The sequence below is a fragment of the Chrysochloris asiatica genome, unplaced genomic scaffold (assembly GCF_000296735.1).
Source record: "Chrysochloris asiatica unplaced genomic scaffold, ChrAsi1.0 scaffold00212, whole genome shotgun sequence".
In the NCBI taxonomy this organism is placed as follows: Eukaryota; Metazoa; Chordata; class Mammalia; order Afrosoricida; family Chrysochloridae; genus Chrysochloris; species Chrysochloris asiatica.
In genome coordinates, this window is record NW_006408730.1 from 276086 (window position 1) to 296279 (window position 20194).

The 20194-nt window shown below is 38.1% G+C and overlaps 1 protein-coding gene across 2 annotated transcripts in view; it reads left to right on the forward strand.

Annotated features, from left to right (window-relative positions):
- The first annotated feature begins 1952 nt into the window (after window positions 1–1952).
- Window positions 1953–20194, forward strand: part of PIKFYVE (phosphoinositide kinase, FYVE finger containing) — a 106517-nt gene continuing 88275 nt past the window's right edge. The window contains exons 1-6 of one of the 2 annotated variants that reach the window (XM_006872731.1): window positions 1953–2127; window positions 7312–7464; window positions 10282–10400; window positions 11228–11399; window positions 17646–17853; window positions 19910–19999. In XM_006872731.1, the coding sequence (XP_006872793.1) occupies window positions 1956–2127; window positions 7312–7464; window positions 10282–10400; window positions 11228–11399; window positions 17646–17853; window positions 19910–19999 (914 nt within the window). In that variant the 5' untranslated portion in view covers window positions 1953–1955. The remainder of the gene's footprint in view (window positions 2128–7311; window positions 7465–10281; window positions 10401–11227; window positions 11400–17645; window positions 17854–19909; window positions 20000–20194) is intronic. The other variant, XM_006872732.1, reaches the window with a different exon arrangement.

Sequence of the window (20194 nt, forward strand, 5' to 3'; positions counted from 1 at the left end):
GGGCAAAGCTTGTGATTTGGATAGTTGTCACAGGTCACGAGGTGTTACTTGAGGTAACTGCTGAGGTTACATCGAAGTATTATTAAGGGTGATGGTTTCCTTTCTTTGCCTTGGGGATATTTATTTTTTAACTTATAATAAAATAGATAACACTATTTTAATATTTGTTATCTAATAAATAATTTGATAGTATATGAAATACATTATTTTAAAAAATGATAATTATATACTTTAAAAAAAAAAAAAGAAAAAGAAATAGTATGTTGTTATTGTTAAGTGCTGTTGAGTCAGTTCCAAGTCATAGTGGCACTGTTCAGTGTTTCCAAGGAGAAGCTGGTAGGTTTGAACCAGTGACCTTGTGGTTAGCAGTCCTGGGCTTATCTCACAGAGCCATACCAGAACTGTAAGTATTATGTAGCTATGAGAAATTTATACATTTGTGAAAGTCAGCATCTTTAAAGCTATTTAGAGTTCCCTCCCCCCCCCCCCAAAGAAAAAAGCTTAAAAATTAAAGTTATAAGTGATTTGGTAATGACTTGTTTTTTCTTTTTGCTTACAATTATGCTTTACTGTCACATTTTACTGCTTAATTTGTTTTGATATTTGAAACCCATCAGCCTCTCCTTGGAAACCTCATACAGGGTTGCTGTGAGTTGGAACTGACTCCACAGCATTTAACAACATTACTTTGAATACTACTATTTTAAATCCTACTTTAGATTGGCTCTATGTGTCATCATTTTAAGTGATTGAAACAGTAGTGTTTTCAAGTCTTAATTTAACTAAACTAGATTTATTTAGTGCTTAGTTTTCTTAGATCTGAATTTTCATAGAATTGGATTTTCCAGATATTTGGGTGTTGTTCGGCATATGAATTTTGGGCTTCAGATTAGAAACAAAAAAGTCAGAAGGAGCCAAGTCAGAACTGTAAGGAGGGTGCCTAATGATTTCCCAGAGAATTCACAAAATTGCCCTTTTTTCACAAAAGGAATGGGTAGGAGCGTTGTTGTGATGGAGGACTCTGGACATTTTTCTGCTTAAACTTTGGCTAATTTTCTCAAAACTCTCTCATAATAAGCAGCTGTTATCCTTCTTTGGCCCTCCAGAAAGTCAACAAACAAAATGCCTTGAGCATTCCCCAAAAAAGTCTGTTCCCATGACTTCTGCTTGACTGGACCCCTACCACCTCTTGGTAGCCATGGCTTTGATTATGTTTTGTTTTCAGAATCATACTGGTAAAGCCATGTTGCATCTCCTGATAAAATTCTTCAAAGAAGTGCTTCAGGATCTTTATCCCACCTGTTTAAAATTTCCATGGAAAGCTCTGCTTTATTCTACAACTGATTTTGATGCAATAGCTTTGGCACCCATTGAGCAGAAAGTTTGCTCACCATTAATTTTTCAGTCAGAATTGTGTAAGCTAAACCAAAGGAGATGTTGGCTGTTGTTTCTGCTGTAAATGATTGGCCCTCTTCAATCAGGACACAAGCAAAATTAATTTTTCCTTGCAAATTGATGGTGTCTAGTCTGCTGTTGTAGGCTTTGTCTTCAACATTGTCTCATCTCTTCTTAATATGAGTTATTCATTTGTAAACTGCTGATCTGTTTGGGGTATTATTCCCATAAACTTTTCATAAAGCATAAATGAGTTCACCATTCTTTCACTCAAACGTCACCATAAATTTCATGTCTTTTATTTCTGTTTCAATTTTAGCAGAGTTCATGTTGCTATGATAGGGAACTCTTCAAATTGATGCCTTATCCTTCTTATATATAATTAGTGCTTCAAATTATATCCTGTTCAGACATGTCACAACAAGTTAGTGCTAGTTTACTTGGGTACAAAAAAATTGTGAATGCTGTGCATAGTTTTTTCACAATGTCTTTTTTCAATAAACTTTTTGAAGACTGCTCATATATGTTTCTCTTCTTTCTTTTATTGTTAGACTCATGAAATGGCCACAGATGATAAGACTTCTCCAACACTGGACTCTGCTAATGATTTGCCTCGATCTCCCACGAGTCCTTCTCACCTCACACACTTCAAACCTCTGACTCCTGACCAGGACGAGCCACCTTTTAAATCTGCGTATAGTTCTTTTGTAAATCTCTTTCGATTTAACAAAGGTAAGGCTTATTTTTAAAGATCAGGGAATCTACGTTTTTGTTTGTCTGAAAATCTCTATAAACTTTCATGCGATGTCTTTACAAGAAACTGCAATAATAAGGCAGTAGCTTTCATCATAGATCACCTGGGTTTACTATGTAAGAAGAGCAAGGTAAAATTTTTACTGTAATCTTATTAATTATTGGTAACCAAAAGTCTAAATGAGAACTAAAGACTAAGGAGGCTTCTTTTTGAAGACGAAAATAGCAGCTGCTAAAAAAAAATGTTATACTTCAGCTTCCTAAGTTCACAGAATAAACTTTGTTCTTTTAGGAGTTAATAGCCAAAAACACACTAATTGAACCATGGCCACTAAGAAGAGCAACATGTGGGAGGAAAGGGTTCTACTTCTTAAAAACAAGAAGTTGCCATCAGGTCTATTAGTGACTTTAACCCCTAAGAAGACTAAGATACTTATATAATTGTATCAAATGAAAAGATACTTTAAAATGAGCTCTTTTTAAGCAGTATTATTTTACTTGAAAGAATAGAAAACATCTCTTGCTTTACATTTGACTATATGACTTTCTTTATATTAGAAAGTAATTCTGTTGTAAGGCATTTGATGATTTAATAGTATAGATTTTAATAGTCTTATTTGAATTTTATTAGTAACATTTAACCTACATAAGCTCCTAGCAATCTACTTTTAGGACACTGATTTTTTTTTTTTAAATGAAATTTTTTTTTTTACAACAGTTTCGTATTTACAGAAAAATTGGGAATATAAAATTCCTATAAGAGAATACCCATAGACCATCTCACATCGAATTGTCACTGTATTTGACATCTTACACTAGTAGGGTACACTAGTTTCTTTCGTCAGCCAGTAGCTCACCTTCCACATGACTTACCCAGCCAGGTCCCATTCCCGGTCAGTGTACCTCATGTGCAGCTGCCACCCAACAGTGATAGTTTGTGTGTTTCGTAATGCTGAGTAGATTTCAGGGAATGTCCAGACTGAGGTGGGTCTGGAAGGAAAGCCTGGTGATCTGCTTCTTATAATTAGCCAGTATTACAATGGGTCCAATTCACAATGGACCATGGGGATGGTGCAGGACAGTACTTCCTTCTATTATACATGGGATCACATGATTAGGGACTGCCTAGATGACAGTCAGCAACAACATTATTAATTACAAATAAAAAAATTGTACTTCTGGTGAAAGTTTACGCAGCAAATTAGTTTCACATTGAATCATTTGTATACAGATTGTTCAGCGACACTGATTATACATTTTTTGCAGTGTATCAGCAGTCTCTTTATTTCCATCTGGTTTTTCCGTTTCCTTTACTTGAGTCCACCACTCATCTGTTAATTTTGTCGTAATGTGGTGGCTTGTGAGTTGCTGTGATTCTGGAAGCTATGTCATGGGTATTTAAATACCAGAAGGATCACCCACAGTGGACAGGTTTCCGATAAGCTTCCAGACAAAGACAGACTTGGAAGAAGAGACAGACTTCTTCCGAATATTTAGTCACTGAAAACCTTATGAGTAGCAGAGAAACACTGTCAGATACAGTGCCGGAAAAAGAGCCCCTCAGGTTGGAAGGCACTCAAAATGCGACTGGGGAAGAGCTGCCTCCTCAAAGTAGAGTTGACTGTGATGACTCGAATAGAGTAAAGCCCTTGGGAGTAAAGCCCTCGGGACCTCCATTTGCTGATGGGGCACAAATCAAAATGAAGAGAAACAGCTGTTGTTGTTGTTATGTAAACATCCATTAATAATCAGACCATGGACTGTACGAAGTAGAAATCTAGGAAAATTGGAAATTGTAAAAAATGAAATGGAATGCATAAACATCGATATTGTAGGCATTAGTGAGCTGAAATGGACTGGTATTGGCCATTTTGAATCTGACAGCCACATGGTTTACTAAGCTGGGAATGACATATTGAAGAGGAATGGTGTTGTGTTCATCGTCAAAAAGAACATATTCAGATCAGTCATGAGGTACAAAGCTGTCTGTGATGGGATACTATCCATGTGCCTACAAGGAAGCCCAGTTAATACCACTATTATTCATGCACCAACCACTAAAGCCAGTGAGGATGAAATAGAAGAATTCTACCAACTTCTTCAATCTGAAATTGATGAAATATGAAATCAAGATGTATTGATCATTACTGGTGATTGGAATGCAAAGGTTGGGAGCAAAGAGGAAGGATCAATAAATGGAAAATATGGCCTTGGTGATAGAAATGATGCTGGAGATTGCATGATAGAATTCTGCAAAACCAATGATTTGTTCATTTCAAATACCTTCTTTAGACAACATAAGAGACTATTATACACATGGAACTCACCAGATGGAATACACATAAATCAGATTGAGTACATCTGTGCAAAGTGATGATGGAAAAGCTCTACATCATTAGCCAAAACAAGGCGGGGCAGATTGTGGAACAGAACATCCATTGCTCAAATGCAAATTCAAACTGAAGCTGAAGAAAATGAAAACAAGTCCACAAGAGCCAAAATATGACCTTGAATATATCCCACCTGCATAAAGAGATCATCTGAAGAACAGATTGATACATTAAACACTAAAGACCTAAGACCAGAAATGTTGTGGGATATCAACAATATCATACATAAAGAGAGCAAAAAGTCATTAAGAAGACAAGAAAGAAAGAAAAGATCAAAATGGATGTCAGAAGAGACATTGAAAGTTGCTCTCCAGCATAGAGATGCTAAAGCAAATGGAAGAAAGGAGGAGGTACAAGAGCTGAACAGAAAAATTTAAAGGTCAGCTCGAGAAGACAAAGTCAGATATTACAACAAAATGTGCAAAGATCTGGACTCAGAAAACAAAAAGGGAAGAACACGCTCAGCATTTCTCGAGCTGGGGGAGCTGAAGAAAAAAATTCAAGCCTCGGCTTTCGTTATTGAAAGATTCTCTGGGCAAATTATTGAATGATGCAAAAAGCATCAAAAGAAGGTGGAAGGAATACACAGAGTCACTGTACCAAAAGGAAATGGTTGATGTTCAACCATTTCAAGAGGTAGCTATATGATCCAGAGCTAGTGATACTGAAGGAAGAAGTCCAACATGCATTGAAGGAATTGGCAAAGAACCAAGGCACAAGAAATTGATGGAATAAAAATTGAAATCTTTCAAGAAAGTGAGGCAGCACAGGAGGTACTCACTCATCTAGGCCAAGAAATTTGGAAGACAACTACCTGGCCAGTTGACTGGAAGAGATCCATTTTTGTGCCCATTCCAAAGACAGGTGCCCCAATGGAATGTAGAAATCATCGGACATTATCTTTGGTATCCCATCTGAGTAAAGTTTTACTAATGGTAATACAGAAATGGCTCCGAGCATACATTGACAGAACTTCCAGAGGTTCAAGCCGGATTCAGAAGAGGCCGTGGAACAAGGGATGTCATTGCTGATGCCCTGTGGATCTTGGCTGAAAGCAGAGAATACCAGAAAGATGTTTTACCTGTGCTTTATTCACTGTGCAAAGGCATTCGACTTTTTGGATCATGACAAGCTATGAACAACATTGTGAAGTATAAGTATTCCTGAACACTTAATTGTGCTCATGAGGAATCTGTACCTGGATCAAGAGTCAGTTGTTTGAATAGAACATGGGAACACTGAATGGTTTAAAATTAAGAAAGGCGTGGGACAGGGTTGTATTATTTCACCGTACTATTCAGCCTGTGTGCTGAGCAAATAATCTGAGAAGCTGGGTTCTATGAAGAAAAATGTAGCATCAGGATTGGAGGAAGACTCATTAACAACTTGTGACACGCAGATGATACAGTCTTGTTTTTGCTGGAAGTGAAGAGGACTTAAAATACTCACTGATGAAGGTAAAAGACCACAGCCTTCGGTATGAATTGTATCTCAATGTAAAGAAACAAAAGTCTTCATCACTGGACCAATAAACAATGTTCTTAACAGTGTGAGAAAAGATTGGCGTTGTCAAGGACTTCGTTCTTCTTGGATCAACCATCAGCACTCATGATGGAAGCAGTCAAGAAATCAAATAATGTATTGCATTAGGCAAATCTACTGCACAAAACCTTTTTAAGTGTTGAAGCGCCAAGATGTCAGCTTGAGGATTAAGGTGTGCCTGACCCAAACCATGGTATTCTCAGTAACCTCATATGCATGCGAAAGCTGGACAGTGAATGTAAGGAAGACTGTAGAAGAATTGATGCTTTTGAGTTATGGTGTTGGAGAAGACTATTGAAAGTTCCATCGGCTTCCAAAAGAACCAACAGATATGTGTTGGAAGAAGTGCAGCCAGAGTGCTCCTTGGAGGCCAGTATAGCCAAACTTCATCTCTCATACTTTGGACATATTGTCAGGAGGGACCAGTCACTGGAGAAGGATGTCATATTTGCTAAGGTGGAGGGTCAGAGAAAAAGAGGAAGACCCTCCAGCAAGATGGATTGGCAAAGTAGCTGCATCAATGGGCTCAAGCATGCCAACAATTCTGAGGTTGGCCCAGGACTGGGCATGTTTTGTTTCGCTGTGCATAGGGTCGCTATGATTCGGTACTGACTCGATGGCACTTAACAACAAGAAGAAGAATACCAACAACAACATTACTCTAGTTTCCCTCCTCCCTCCTGCCCCCCCGCCACTTTTGCTTTAAGCAAATGTTGACTGTTTGATTTCATTTTTTTTTTTTTTTTAATAAAATACAGATTTAATTTGAATTTCTTTAGTTTTTACCTTTTAGACATCCTTTGTTTGTTTCAGGTTCCCATTTAGGATACTACTTTTCTTTTCTCATAAGAGTGATCTTGTTGTGTTTTTTGTTTTTTTTAATTCAGTGCCCATTTTTAATGGGGCAGTATTTTAATGGCAAGGGATCTGTCTGCTCCACAAACAAAAATTTCCTGCCTTCTTATGAAGCTTGCATTGTTTTTCCTTTATACTCAAAACATTTCTCATGAGAAGTAAAACAAACAGAAGATCACATATACTCATTAGTATGATTATTGGTTGTAGTGTTGCCACCATTAAATGTCTTGCTTCTGAAGAAAACAAACTGATATTTGACCACCTATGTAATACATGGATACACTCTTGCTTGAAAAATTTCATCTGCGTTTTTCTGTCTGCTGGACTCTGAGCCCTAGTTTTTCAGATAACACCTGTCTTTCCTTTGCTGCAGAGAGAGCCGAAGGGGGTCAGGGAGAACAGCAGTCTCTGAGTGGAAATTGGACCAGCCCCCAGCTCCCTACAAGGGCACAATCTGTGAGGTCACCGATACCTTATAAAAAACAGCTTCATGAGGAACTCCATCGGAGATCTTCAACTGTATTAGGTAAAACGGTGTGCTTATTTAATTCATCTCTGTATATTCAAGTTTTTCATGGTCCTTGTGTTTCCCAAAACATAATGATTTTGACTAGTCAGACACTATTCAGCATTAGTAATACTGTTTGTTATATAGGCAGTGAAAATAATTTGTTGATTCTTAGAAAGTATCCTTAAACATTTCATTAAATTTAGAGAAGACAGAGATCTCTTGACTGCTTTTGATTAATTTACTTCCTTTTATAAATTGATTAATTTACAGCCGAGAACAGTTTGCAGCATCCCCAGGACAGCCCAGGTTAGTTTCAACTTTGTGAATGAATTCTGCACCTGTTCTTGGGATGGCTAGTGAAATGTGATGTGCATGCCTCTGACTGCAGAACTCAGTTCCATTCATGGGCTACCTGCCACCTGTTCTTGGCCTCTGTCCTTGTTGGGGTACAAACTGTCCGTCTGGCTGGATACTCTGAGCTCCTCTTGCCTGTTTGTTCTCCATCCTGCTGCGGCACAATCATCCTCTCCTTCATTTCATGCACTTCGGATGCGTATGGATGGGAGATCAGTGCCTGTATTGAGAGATGAGGGAAAGCCAGGTTATGTAGGTTTTATTTCTACTCGGTTGTGGAAGTTGGAGGAGTTTTTTACCCACCTGAAGGCAATAGAAGAAAGCTAGTGGGAGGTGGCGTAATAGAGGAAAGATTTGTTGGGAAGTCAGTTACATGTCACTGAATGAACTATCCTGCCATGGGGTCCTAAAGTGAGAAATAGGCACAGCTAATGGTGGTCAGCAAAGGGATATTTTGCAACTTTTGGTGTGGCAGAAAAGTTTCTTCTTAAGGACTAGGGAAGAGCTGGCTGCATTACCTCCACAGGTTCTGTAGGACATCAGGTTCATCAGCCATTGGAAGAACATAGGCGGAGGTGCGGGTAGGAGAGGAAGACATTTTGCCTTTGATGTTTTTCTAAGACATGAGTTTAAATGTCTCTAGGTAGAACTTGTAAGACCCCCTTTGCTGCAGTTTCTACTATTCTTTATTGTTTGTCGAGCCCGCTTGATTCGTTTAAGCTACCCTACCTTTTTGAGCTTCAGAATCCTGGGATTTGTCTGATAAAGCAAATTCCTTTCCTTTCTAAAAGGCTGTAATTGTACAGTTTGTTAGCTTTGTGATATTTCGAAAGATGTTCAGTATTCTAATATAATTTTAAAGAGAAGCAACTCAAGTTATTTATCTAAGGGCAAAGGTCTAGATCAGATTTTCTCTTTTATTCAGGATCTGTGGTTCTGTTGGTTCCAGATAGTGGGTGATACCACTAGTACTTTCTCGTACTATCAAGTGGTCTGGGTAAGGGGCTTGTTTCTCCTGTGTGGGAGCGCAGCCACTATAATCTAGCTTCATCTGTATCCTTTTCAACTCATAAATCACGAGCAGTCGCTTTATATTCTGAGACTAAAGGAAAAATTTGCTCATTCCAGTTCTTACTCCGCTGCTTGTATTCTGGTAACAACACATCTGAGGTATATGCTGGAATTAGGATAGAACTATTTATGGACCGCATTCAAAAATTTAAAAACATAGGTACAGATTTAGATAATTCAGTAATTATTTTAGGAAACTATATATTTAGATTTAGATATCCATCTCTCAATATTGTCATTTTTCCCACCCAACCAAAACAAAGATTGTTGAAAACAAAACTAGCAGATAAGTTTGAGAAATAATCAGAGTGGGGTATTTTCCATCTCACTTTGCCATGGGTTATGAGGTTAATGGGCTTTAGCCAATAAGGATGTTAATCCTTGTTATTTTGTATCATCTCCACTTCATCCTTAGGTTTTGCAATTTGCAATGACCAGAGCCTGGAATAGGTAGAAACTGAGTTCTTTCTCTAAAATACAGAAATAAACAATAAGTGGCAGCTTTGTGGGCAGAGCCCACTCTGTCCACGAAGCTGTCACTCGGGCTCGTGTTGTCAATAGATCTGGCTTCAGTATTAACATCTTAAATGTCAGTGATTCCTTTGTTTGGAACTGTAGCAGGTGGTGTAGAGAAGGGCTAAAGAGTCTAGTACTCTGTTAGCAGTTTTAATCTGCATGGACATTGATCAAAGATCTGGCAGCATTAACCACGTGGATGTTTGGAAGCCTGTTAGAAACCCTGAGGCTAATCATTCTTTTCTAATGATCTTGACGAGACCTTTGGATATATGATCTTCAGACTTAACTGGACTGCTTGGTCCGATGGTGATGGCATCCTTGTTTGACTTTAGAGATTAAGTTAGGTTAATCCTCTGGAATCACTTTTCTTCTGTTAAATTTCTAGTGCCTATTTATTATGGGCTAAGCCCAAAGTGCTTAAGAAATCATTAATGAGTTTTGGGCCAAGTAAACAATGCCCCTGTCACAGGATCATCAATGCATGTCTTGGGTGTCAGACCCTTTACATGCTTTTGAAGCATCATTTTACATAGTGATGTTGCTGTGGCTGCTGCAGCTGCTGTGTGCCATCCAGTCAGTTCTGACTCATAGTTACCCTGTGTAGGGTTTTCCAGGCTGTAAATCTTTATGGAAGCAGAAAGCCTCATCTTTCTTCTGTGGGGTGTCTGGTGGATTTGAACTGCTGACCATGTGGTTATCAACCCAACACATAACCCACTGTGCTACCAGGGCTCCATACATGGTACTAAGAAACACTCCTCTTTTGAAGACTATAAACTGTCACTCTATCTCTGACTGGGAGAGCATAAGTCTCTGCTGACACTTGTGTACCTTACTATGCATGGATATTAGGGACTGTGGTTTTGTTTTTGTTTTAATCCAACTCAGATGCAAGAAGGAAAGCAGACCCCAGCTTTGGAGGCCATGATCCTCGTACAGCTGTTCAGCTTCGAAGCCTCAGTACAGTGTTAAAACGGCTCAAGGAAATCATGGAGGGGAAAAGCCAGGTAACTACGTAGAAGCTGGGTGGGATTACTTATTAATCATTTATGGGGACTTGCCAACTGAAAGTGGCATAATGACAATTGAAAAGAAAGCTCAGTCTTCCTACCAGCTAAGAACACCCTGAGTTTTACACGTAAGTTATTAATTTTAATGTATTGTAATGTAATCATTTCCCCCATTTTATAGCTAGTGCTTTTTGTATTCAGTTTAAGAAATTTCTGTCTAGTTCAGGGTCAATAGTTCTTCCACGTTACTGTAAGGAATGTTATTATTTGTGTGGAGTATAGGGGTCCTGCTTTAGTTTCTTTAATGGCATCACTATTTTCAATGAAAAGACCACCCCTCTCTGACTGCAGGGTGTTCCAGGGTTTCATTTCTGTTTCTTAGCCCCATTGTTTCACTGTCCTTGTATCAATAACCTATTTGAAATTTCTAATACAATAATTGAAATTTCTTTAGAATAATTCTGGATGGTTGGTACAGTTGTGTTCTTCAAGCTGTCTGGGCCATTTTGAGGAAGATCTTTGGCAAAACTTGTTGTTAGGTGTTGTTGAGTTGGTTCAGACTCAGCAACTGTGCAAAGAGTTTCCAAGGAATGGCTGGTAGATATGAACCTAGTGGATATGAACCGTTGGCCTTGCAGTTAGCAGTTCAGTGCTTATGCTACAATGCCACTCCAAGGCTCCACCTGGATATTCTGTAGTGTGTTAGAAATTCTGGGGGCTGGGCTGTTAGATTCTTCTCTGATGATCGAGGAAACCTGTGGATTTACTGTTGTGTCTCAGAAGTCAGTGTGTTTGAGAAACCTTGCTTATTGTGCTTGTCACAGGACAGTGACCTGAAGCAGTACTGGATGCCAGACAGCCAGTGTAAGGAATGCTATGACTGCAGTGAGAAGTTCACAACCTTCAGGCGTAGGCACCACTGTCGACTGTGCGGACAGATTTTCTGCAGTCGTTGCTGTAATCAAGAAATCCCTGGAAAATTTATGGGCTACACAGGTAAGTGCATTTTATTGAGGTTTGCAGTCTTTAAAACTCATTACTAAATACACCTATGAATGTGGTGGAACATAGCAGGCAGAAATGATGGAAACGTCTTAGTTAATTGTCAAACATCTTAAGGCAATCAGTTGCTGGGCCTAAGACAATGTTTGGTATTCTGCAGTGTTCTATATTCTGTTTGGGTCAGTAGCATCTGGGATCTTGAAAGCTCATGAGTGGCCTCTAAGGTGCAACTATTGGTTTGTCCATGTGCAGAAGAAAGCAGAATGATAAGAATTGAAGAGGCTTAGAATCAAGTACTGCAGTGGACTCATGGAACCTGTGAACACCAGTGTCCACGACTCTGAGACCAGAAGAACTAGATGGTATTCAGCTACCACCTCCAACTGCCCTGAAAGGGATCATAAGGGGTCCTGGATAGAGTGGGAGAAAATATGGAACATAACTCAAAATTGTTTAATTAAAAAAAAAGACGGTTTACTGGTCAGGAAGAGACTGGAGGAACCTGCTTATGGCCCTCAACCACCCTTCAGGTTTGGAAAGGAACTCACGCTCATGTCCAGTTTTCAGTCAAGTAGTAGACAGGTTTATAACGGGGACAACAACACTAACCAAGGTCTGCTCACCAGGAAAGGGCAACATTTTCATAAGGACAAAGTTGAGAAGGGATAGGAAGATGGATGAAGTGCCAATAGGAACCACAGGGAGGAAGGCAGGATAACTGTTGTTGCATGGAGGGGATTGTAGTCATTGAGATGAAACAAAGTGCATGATATGTTGAATGTAAAGCTGATGATCTTGTCTATAAACTGTTACTCAATTTACAATAAAAAGTTAACCAACCAAGCAAAAGGAAAAATAACAACAAAAAATAAAACAGTAATAGTACATGACCCGTATTCAACCAGTTTTTAATTTGGGCTTTATATATAAGACATGGGAGACACAAATGTGAGACATTTTTAGAGTCGAATAATAAGGTTATTTGAGAATGTCCATAAATAAAAGGCAGTATATCATCGATGTTAGCAAACAATCTGTGGGAGCACTAACATTCATTAGAAAAGGTAGAGTAGATTAGTAATTTATATTACTATGACAGTTTTCATTTTACAAAGTATCTTCTTTGAATTATATGTTAGTGCTTTGGCAAATTGCATTTTATTCATATTCCTGAATAAGGAACATAGTAACATTTTAACAATGCAGAAAATTTAAGTTACTGGTTGAAACAAAAAGAACTGAATGATGTTGTGTGCATTTATACCATAGCTTGGGAGTGGAAGGTAGGTAAATATTACCAGAAATACTACCATTTCTCACATGTTATTTTTGATACTGTAGCTCTCTTCTCTTTTTACACCTGAACTACTTACAGAGTTGAGACTGTCATCTTTTACATGGATGATGACTACAGCTTTCAAAATCCTTTTTTACTTTTCATTTTTCGTTGTTCTTTGTCAAATGCTAGTCTGATATGTCTCATGGTATCCCTGTTACCTTAGGACAAAAGCCTGTCTGGTTAAAATGCTCAGTACGCTCTCCTTGGCCCTTGCTGACTTTTTACTTTTGTCCTGTGTGACAGTATTCATAGTTTCTATTCTTTCTTTAAATTCAGGACTTTGTTGTGATGGTCTCTTCACCTAGAACTTTCTACCTTCCCTAGCTTCCCTATCTGTCTCCTTTCCTCTTGGCTGGCAATTCTTAGTAAGATATTAACCAGATAGGATTGGAGTTCTGCTGTGTGTGCTTTCTTAGTATTTGGTATAGTCTGCTATCTTAACTTGTAGTGGGTTCAGTTGTGGCGCCAGAAATTAGTAATGCAGTAAGCGATATTTCATTTTGACTAATATACATGCAAACTGAGTACCATATAAAAATATTCTGACAATGAAAATGATGAAAGCTGTTTGTTATGCTCAGTAGTAATTCTGGTAAAGAAATGAAAGCTTACATTTGAGTAAGTGCATGTTAAAAAAGATTCAACATTTTTAAGTGTTAAACATTAAAAAAACTGGGTATACTTTATTTTTATATGGGTTAATATTCTGCTGTAGTATCAGTGTATTTTAATTTGGATACAGTCTATTTTTATATGTGTTAACATTCGGCTACAGTTCATTTCTGGTATTTTCTGCTTACATTTTCTGCTTATAGCTAAGATCCATTGCTGACATAGGTGGATTTTGGTTGAAAGCAGAGAATACTAGAAAGGTATTTACCTGTGCTTTGTGGACTATGCAAACTCTTTGAACTGTGTGGATCATGACAAGCTATGGAACACATTGCGGAGAATGAGTGTTCCGGAACACTAAATTGTGCTTATGAGGAATCTGTGTATAGTACAGAACAAGTGATACTGAATAATTTAAAAGTGTGTGCCAGGGTTGTATTCTTTTACCATACTTATTCAGTCTGTATGCTGAGCAAATAATTTGAGAAACTGGGTTATATGAAGAAAAATGTGGCATCGGGATTGGAGGAAGACTCATTAACAACCTGTGATAAGCAGATAATACAACCTTACTTGCTGAAAGCGAAGAGGACTAAAATAGTTACTGATGAAGATCAAAGACCACAGCCTTCAGTATGTGTTGCACCTCAAGGTAAAGAAAACAAAAATCCTTGCCACTGAACCAATGAATGGCATCATGATAAGCAGAGAAAAAAGATTGAAATTGTCAAAGACATCATTTTACTTGTATCCACCATCAACACCCATGGAAGTAGTAGTAGTAATAAGGTACCACTGAGTTGGTACTGACTTATAGCCACACTGTTCACAACAAAACAATACACTGCCTGGTCCTGGGCCAACCTCACAGTCATTGCTAGGCCTGAGACCATTGCTGCTGCCATTGTGCCAATCCATCTCACTGGGGGTCGTCTTCTTTTTCTCCCACACTCTACCAAACACGATATCCTTCTCCAGTGACTGGTCCCTCCTGACGATATGTCCAAAGTATGACACATGAAATTTAGCCATCCTGGCTTCCAAGTAACACTCTGGCTGCACTTCTTCCAACACAGATCTGTTTGTTCTTTTGACAGTCCATGGTACTTTTAATATTCTCCAAAATCAAAACTCAAATGCATCAATTCTTTGACTGTCGTCCTTATTCACTGTCCAACTTTAATATGCATGTGAAATTATTGAAAATACTGTGTCTAGCTCATCTTAGTCTTCAAACTGACATCTTTGCTCTTTAACACTTTAAAGAAGTCTTGCATAGTAGATTTGCCTAATGCAGTACGTGATTTGATTTCTTGACTGCTGCTTTCTTGATTGTTGATGGTTGATCTGAGCAAAATGAAGTCTTTGACAACTTCAGTCTTTTTTTCATTTATATGGATGTTGCTTATTGGTCTGGTTGTGATTAACACCAAAGGCTGTGGTGTTAATCTTCATCAGTAAGTATTTTAAGTCCTCTTCACTTTCCACATGCAAGGTTGTATCATCTGCATATTGCAGGTTGTTAATGAGTTATCCAATCTTGATGCCACGTTTTTCTTCATACAATCCAGCCTCTCTGATTATTTGCTCAGCATACAGATTGAATAAATATGGTGAAAGAATACAAGCCTGGCACACACCTTTCCTAATTTTAAACCATTTATTGTTCCCTTGTTCTATTCAAACAGCTGCCTCTTGGTCTATGTACAGGTTCCTCGTGAGCACAATTAAGTGTTCTGGAATACTCATGCTTTGCAATGTTGTCCATAGCTTGTCATGATCCACACAATCAAAAATCTCTGTGTAATCAATAAAGCACAGGTAAACATCTTTCTAGTATTCTCTGCTTTTAGCAAAGATCCATCTGATGCCAGCAATGCTATCCCTCATTCCTTGTCTTCTGAATCTGGCTTGAACCTCTGAAAGTCCTCTGTCAATGTATGGTTGCAGACATTCTTACGTTACCTTTAGTAAAATTTTATTTGCATGGGATATTAGTGATATTTCCCCATGATTTCTGCATTCCATTGGGTCACCTCTCTTTGGAATGGGCACAAGTGATATTTCCCCATGATTTCTGCATTCCATTGGGTCACCTCTCTTTGGAATGGGCACAAATACAGCTCTCTTTCTTTCAGTTGGCCAGTCCTCCAAATCTCTTGGCATAGGTGGATGAGTGCCTTCAGTGCCACATCAGTTTGTTGAAAGATTTCAATTTGTATTCCATCATTTCTCAGTGCCTTGCTCTTTGCCAATGCTTTCAGTGCACCTTGGATGTCTTCCTTCAGGATCATTGGCTCTTGATCATATGCTACCTCTCAAAATGGTTTAACAATGACCATTTCGTTTTGGTACAGTGACTCTGTGTATTCCTTCCATTTTTTGATGCTTTCTGCATCATTCAAATATTTTCCCATAGAATCTTTCAGTACTGCAAGTTGAAGCTTGAATTTTTTTCTTCACTTCCTCCAGCTTGAGAAATGCTGAGCATGTTCTTCCATATTGGCTTTCTAACTCTAGGTCTTTGCACATTTTGTTCTAATATTTGGTTGTGTCTTCTTGAGCTGAACTTTAAATTTTCAGTTCAGCTCTTGTAGCCCCTTACTTCTTTGATGAAAGTAGCAAACAATAAATTAACGATGTGTTTCATTAGGCTAATCTGTACAAGATGTTTTTTAAATGTTCAAGAGTAAAGATGTCAGTTTGAGGACTAAAGTTTGCCTGACCCAAGCCATAGTATTTTCAGTAGCCTCAATTCATGTGAAAGTTGAACAATGAGTAAGGAAGACCGTGGAAGAATTGATGCATTTGAGTTACGGTGTTGGAAAAGAACATTAGAAGTACCATAGGTTGCTAGAAGAACAAACAAATCTGTGTTGGAAGAAGTACAGCCAGAATGTCCTTGGAACTAGGATGGTCAGACTCTGTCTCTCATACTTTAGACATATTGTCAGGAGGACCAGTCCTTAGAGAAGGACATCATGCTAGATAAAGTGGAGGGTCAGCAAAAAAGAAGAAGACCCCCAATGAGATGAATTGTCACAGAGACAGCAGCAGTAGGCTCAAGCTTAACAACAATTGTGAGGATGACACAGGATCAGTCAGTGTTTTATTTTGTTGTGCATAAGTTCTCTGTGAGTTGCAATTGACTTGATGGCAACAACAACAACCTTTCATTTGTTCTTTTTAAGAAACGGAAAACAAATGGAACTTGATGGTAATTTTAAGATTTTTTTCCAACTAGTTTTTGAGTCTTGTTAACATTTCAAAAGTTAAATGTCCTCCCAAGAATATTTCATTTCTGTCCTTGCACTATAAATGTTCTAACCTTTCCCCTCATCCTTTGTAGTATATAAAAGTTCAGATCCTGTTAGCTTGTTTAAAAAAAACATTCCTCCTTCCTTATGGCCTAATTTTCAGCCTGGCAGATAGATATATAGGGAGGTATGCTCACCATGGAATGGTCAGTTATTCAAGATGAAAAAGGCAACATTTACCTAAGGAAAAAGTTGAGAATGGATGGGAAGGAGCGTGGAATGGAAATAGGAATTGGGATAACTGCTATTGATTGCATGGAGGGGATTGCAATAAAAACGTGTATGATATGTTGAGAGTGAAACTGATAATGTTTTCTGTAAATCGTCACTCATTTCACAGTAAAAAGTAAAAAAAGAAAAATTTCCCCATGTGTAGGCCACTTTTCATGGCTTCACAATGGAAAATAATCAACAAACCATAGTCAACCCCATTGCCTTCGAGTCTGTTATGACTCCTAGTGACCTTGTGACCTTGGCTTCACAGTAGAGACCTTAATAACATTTCACCTCCTTACCTGTTGCTTAAGGAAAATGTGTTTGGCCTTGTATTGGTTTATTTACTTAACTAAAAATTGGTTTTCTCCTTGAATCTACTATCTGTGATAGATCCCTACTCTAACTTTAGGACCTTGAGAAAGACTCTTTTTTAGCACAGTGTTCTAGTACCAGTGAGTTGGCGTTTTTTATGTTTTTTTTTTTTTTTTTTAAAAACTCATAAATTGTTGTTAGGTGCTGTCAAGCTTTTTTTTCCCCCCAGATATTTGAGGTACTTTGGATATATATGTATAAATTTATCATAATCATGATTACTAAAATAAGTAATTGATATGCTTTCTTTAAAATGTCTCTTTTGATAGTCTTTACTTGAAGACATTTCCTTGTTTTACTAGATTAGCTATTAACCCAAGGATTTAAGATGCTCTGTTGGGTAATTTGTTAATACTAACTTTTACTTTTTTCTCTCTCTCCTAGGGGACCTCCGAGCTTGCACATATTGTAGAAAAATAGCCTTAAGTTATGCTCATTCCACAGACAGTAATTCCATTGGGGAAGACTTGAATGCCCTTTCGGATTCTGCCTGCTCTGTGTCTGTGCTTGATCCAAGTGAGCCCCGGACACCTGTTGGGAGTAGAAAAGCTAGCCGCAACATATTTTTAGAGGATGACTTGGCCTGGCAGAGGTATCTTCATTTAAATATAATTACATTAACATCTTAGAAATATTGGTAGTCTTGTGACCTTTGAGTACTTTTGGTTACATTGATTTTCTTTGAATGTTTCCTCCAAATGTACAATTTTCTTCTTTGTTGTGGCATGCCTGTTGGAAGGTTTAGAGATGTTTATGGATAGTGGGGACACTGACTAATTAGAATATAAACTCTATGAGAGCAGGGTCTTTACAACAGAAGTCATTGGAGCTAGTTAGTCCATATGTAGCTTGCTTTTTTTAAGGAGCATGCCTAAGTAATTTGTATTTTGTATAAATTTACTTTTATAGTAATTTGCAAAAGAAATTAGATTTATCATAGTGATTACAAGTCAGGTTGCTAACCTCAAGGTTAGCAGTTTGAAATTGCCAGCTGCTCGTGGGAGAAAGATGAGGCTTTCTGCTCCTGTAGAGCTTTTCAGCCTTGGAAACCCATGAAGGATCTCTATGAGTTGGGACCAACTGCACAGCACACCACCACCACAAGGGCCAGTTTATATTTTTCTATATGCTTGTAGCATCCTGATTATGAATACCTAGCTTTTATTATATACATTTAAAAATCTATTTTTAATAAGACCATTGCTTGAAAGCCTAGGGATTTGTAAAGCTGACCAGGTAGGAAAGCTTTTGAAAAGATGTAGAATGGATGTTTAAGGTATAATAACAGTCAAACTTGGAGTCTTGGTGTGGCGCTGTGGATTAATGTGCCAGACTGCAACCTACATAGTTTTTATCTTAAGTACATTAAATGTCAAATGATAAAGCTTACTAAATATGTTGGATGCTAACAAAATAAAATGGGTTTGATGGGTAGCATACAGAACACCTTCTCGCATCATATGTACAAGACTGAAGGAAGTTTAGTATCCTAAATTTTCTGGGACAATCCTGAGTTCAAACATTTAATTCTCAGTCTCTGTAATCCACCAGAATAGCATTGCTGTTGCTGAGTGCTGTCAAGTCAGTTCTAACTCACAGCGACCTTGTATAGGATTTCCAAGGAGCCAACCTTGCAGTCAGCACTCCAGTGTTTATCCTACAGGGCCATACCAGGACTCCAGAATAGCTCTGTAGCCAGACAACGTAGGCCGAGGATAGGCTCTACCGCTTACTAGCTTTGTTGGTTTGATGGGTTTGATTGGTTTGATGGGTAGCTTACAGAACAATTTCAAACTACTAACCTTGAGGTTAGCAGCCTGACTTGTAATCACTATGCTAAATCTAATTTCTTTTGCAAGTTACTTCAAAAGTAAATTTATACAAAATACAAATTACTTAGGCATGCTCCTTAAAAAAAGGAAGCTACATTAGGACTAATTAGCTCCAATGACTTTTGTTGTAAAGACCCTGCTCTCATAGAGTTTATATTCTAATTAGTAATTTGAGCTGTAAGGTTGGTGGTTCAAACTCACCAGCTGCTCCTCGAAAACCCCATACATGGTCGCTATGGGTCAGAACCGACTTGACAGCACTTAACAACAGTCAAACTTTAGATTCTGTGCTAATTGTTAGTATTCAGTTTCTTTTAGTCAATCTCTTGTGTATGCTTAGGTTCAGAGAGATTAAGTAATGCACTTAAGGTCACAAAACTAGTAAGTGGTAGAGCCTGTCCTTGGCCTACGTTGTCTGGCTACAGTGCTATTCTGGTGGATTACAGAGACTGAGAATTAAATGTTTGAACTCAGGATTGTCCCAGAAAATTTAGGATACTAAACTTCCTTCAGTCTTGTACATATGATGCGAGAAGGTGTTCTGTATGCTACCCATCAAACCCATTTTGTTATTTTGTTAGCATTCAACATATTTAGTAAGCTTTATCATTTGATATTTGATGTATTTAAGATAAAATCTATGTAATTTCCACACCAATTAAAGGAAGAAAATAGAGGTGACTCCTAATCTCATTATTACCAAGAAAACTACTTAAATCTGCTCTATAATACTAGAGTACCTAGTTCAAAACTTTAAATAAAGATTGCATGGTTACTGTTCTAAATGATGTCACTTTTTAAAAATTATCTTTATAGTTTGATTCATCCAGACTCCTCAAATACTACTCTGTCCACAAGACTTGTGTCTGTTCAGGAGGATGCTGGGAAATCTCCTGCTCGAAATAGGTAAGCTATCAAATGAAAACAATTTATTCTTTGTCTAATTTTTGTTTCTTTTCATAGCAAGGAGAAGAACAGACCACCCAGGATGGAGGTGATTGTTAGACTTTCTCTTCCCTTGGAAATCTGAGTTGAGTCCCTTCCTTTGTGCTGGCCAGGACTGGTTCATTTCCCAGTGGTGCCGTCTCATTTCCCAGTGTT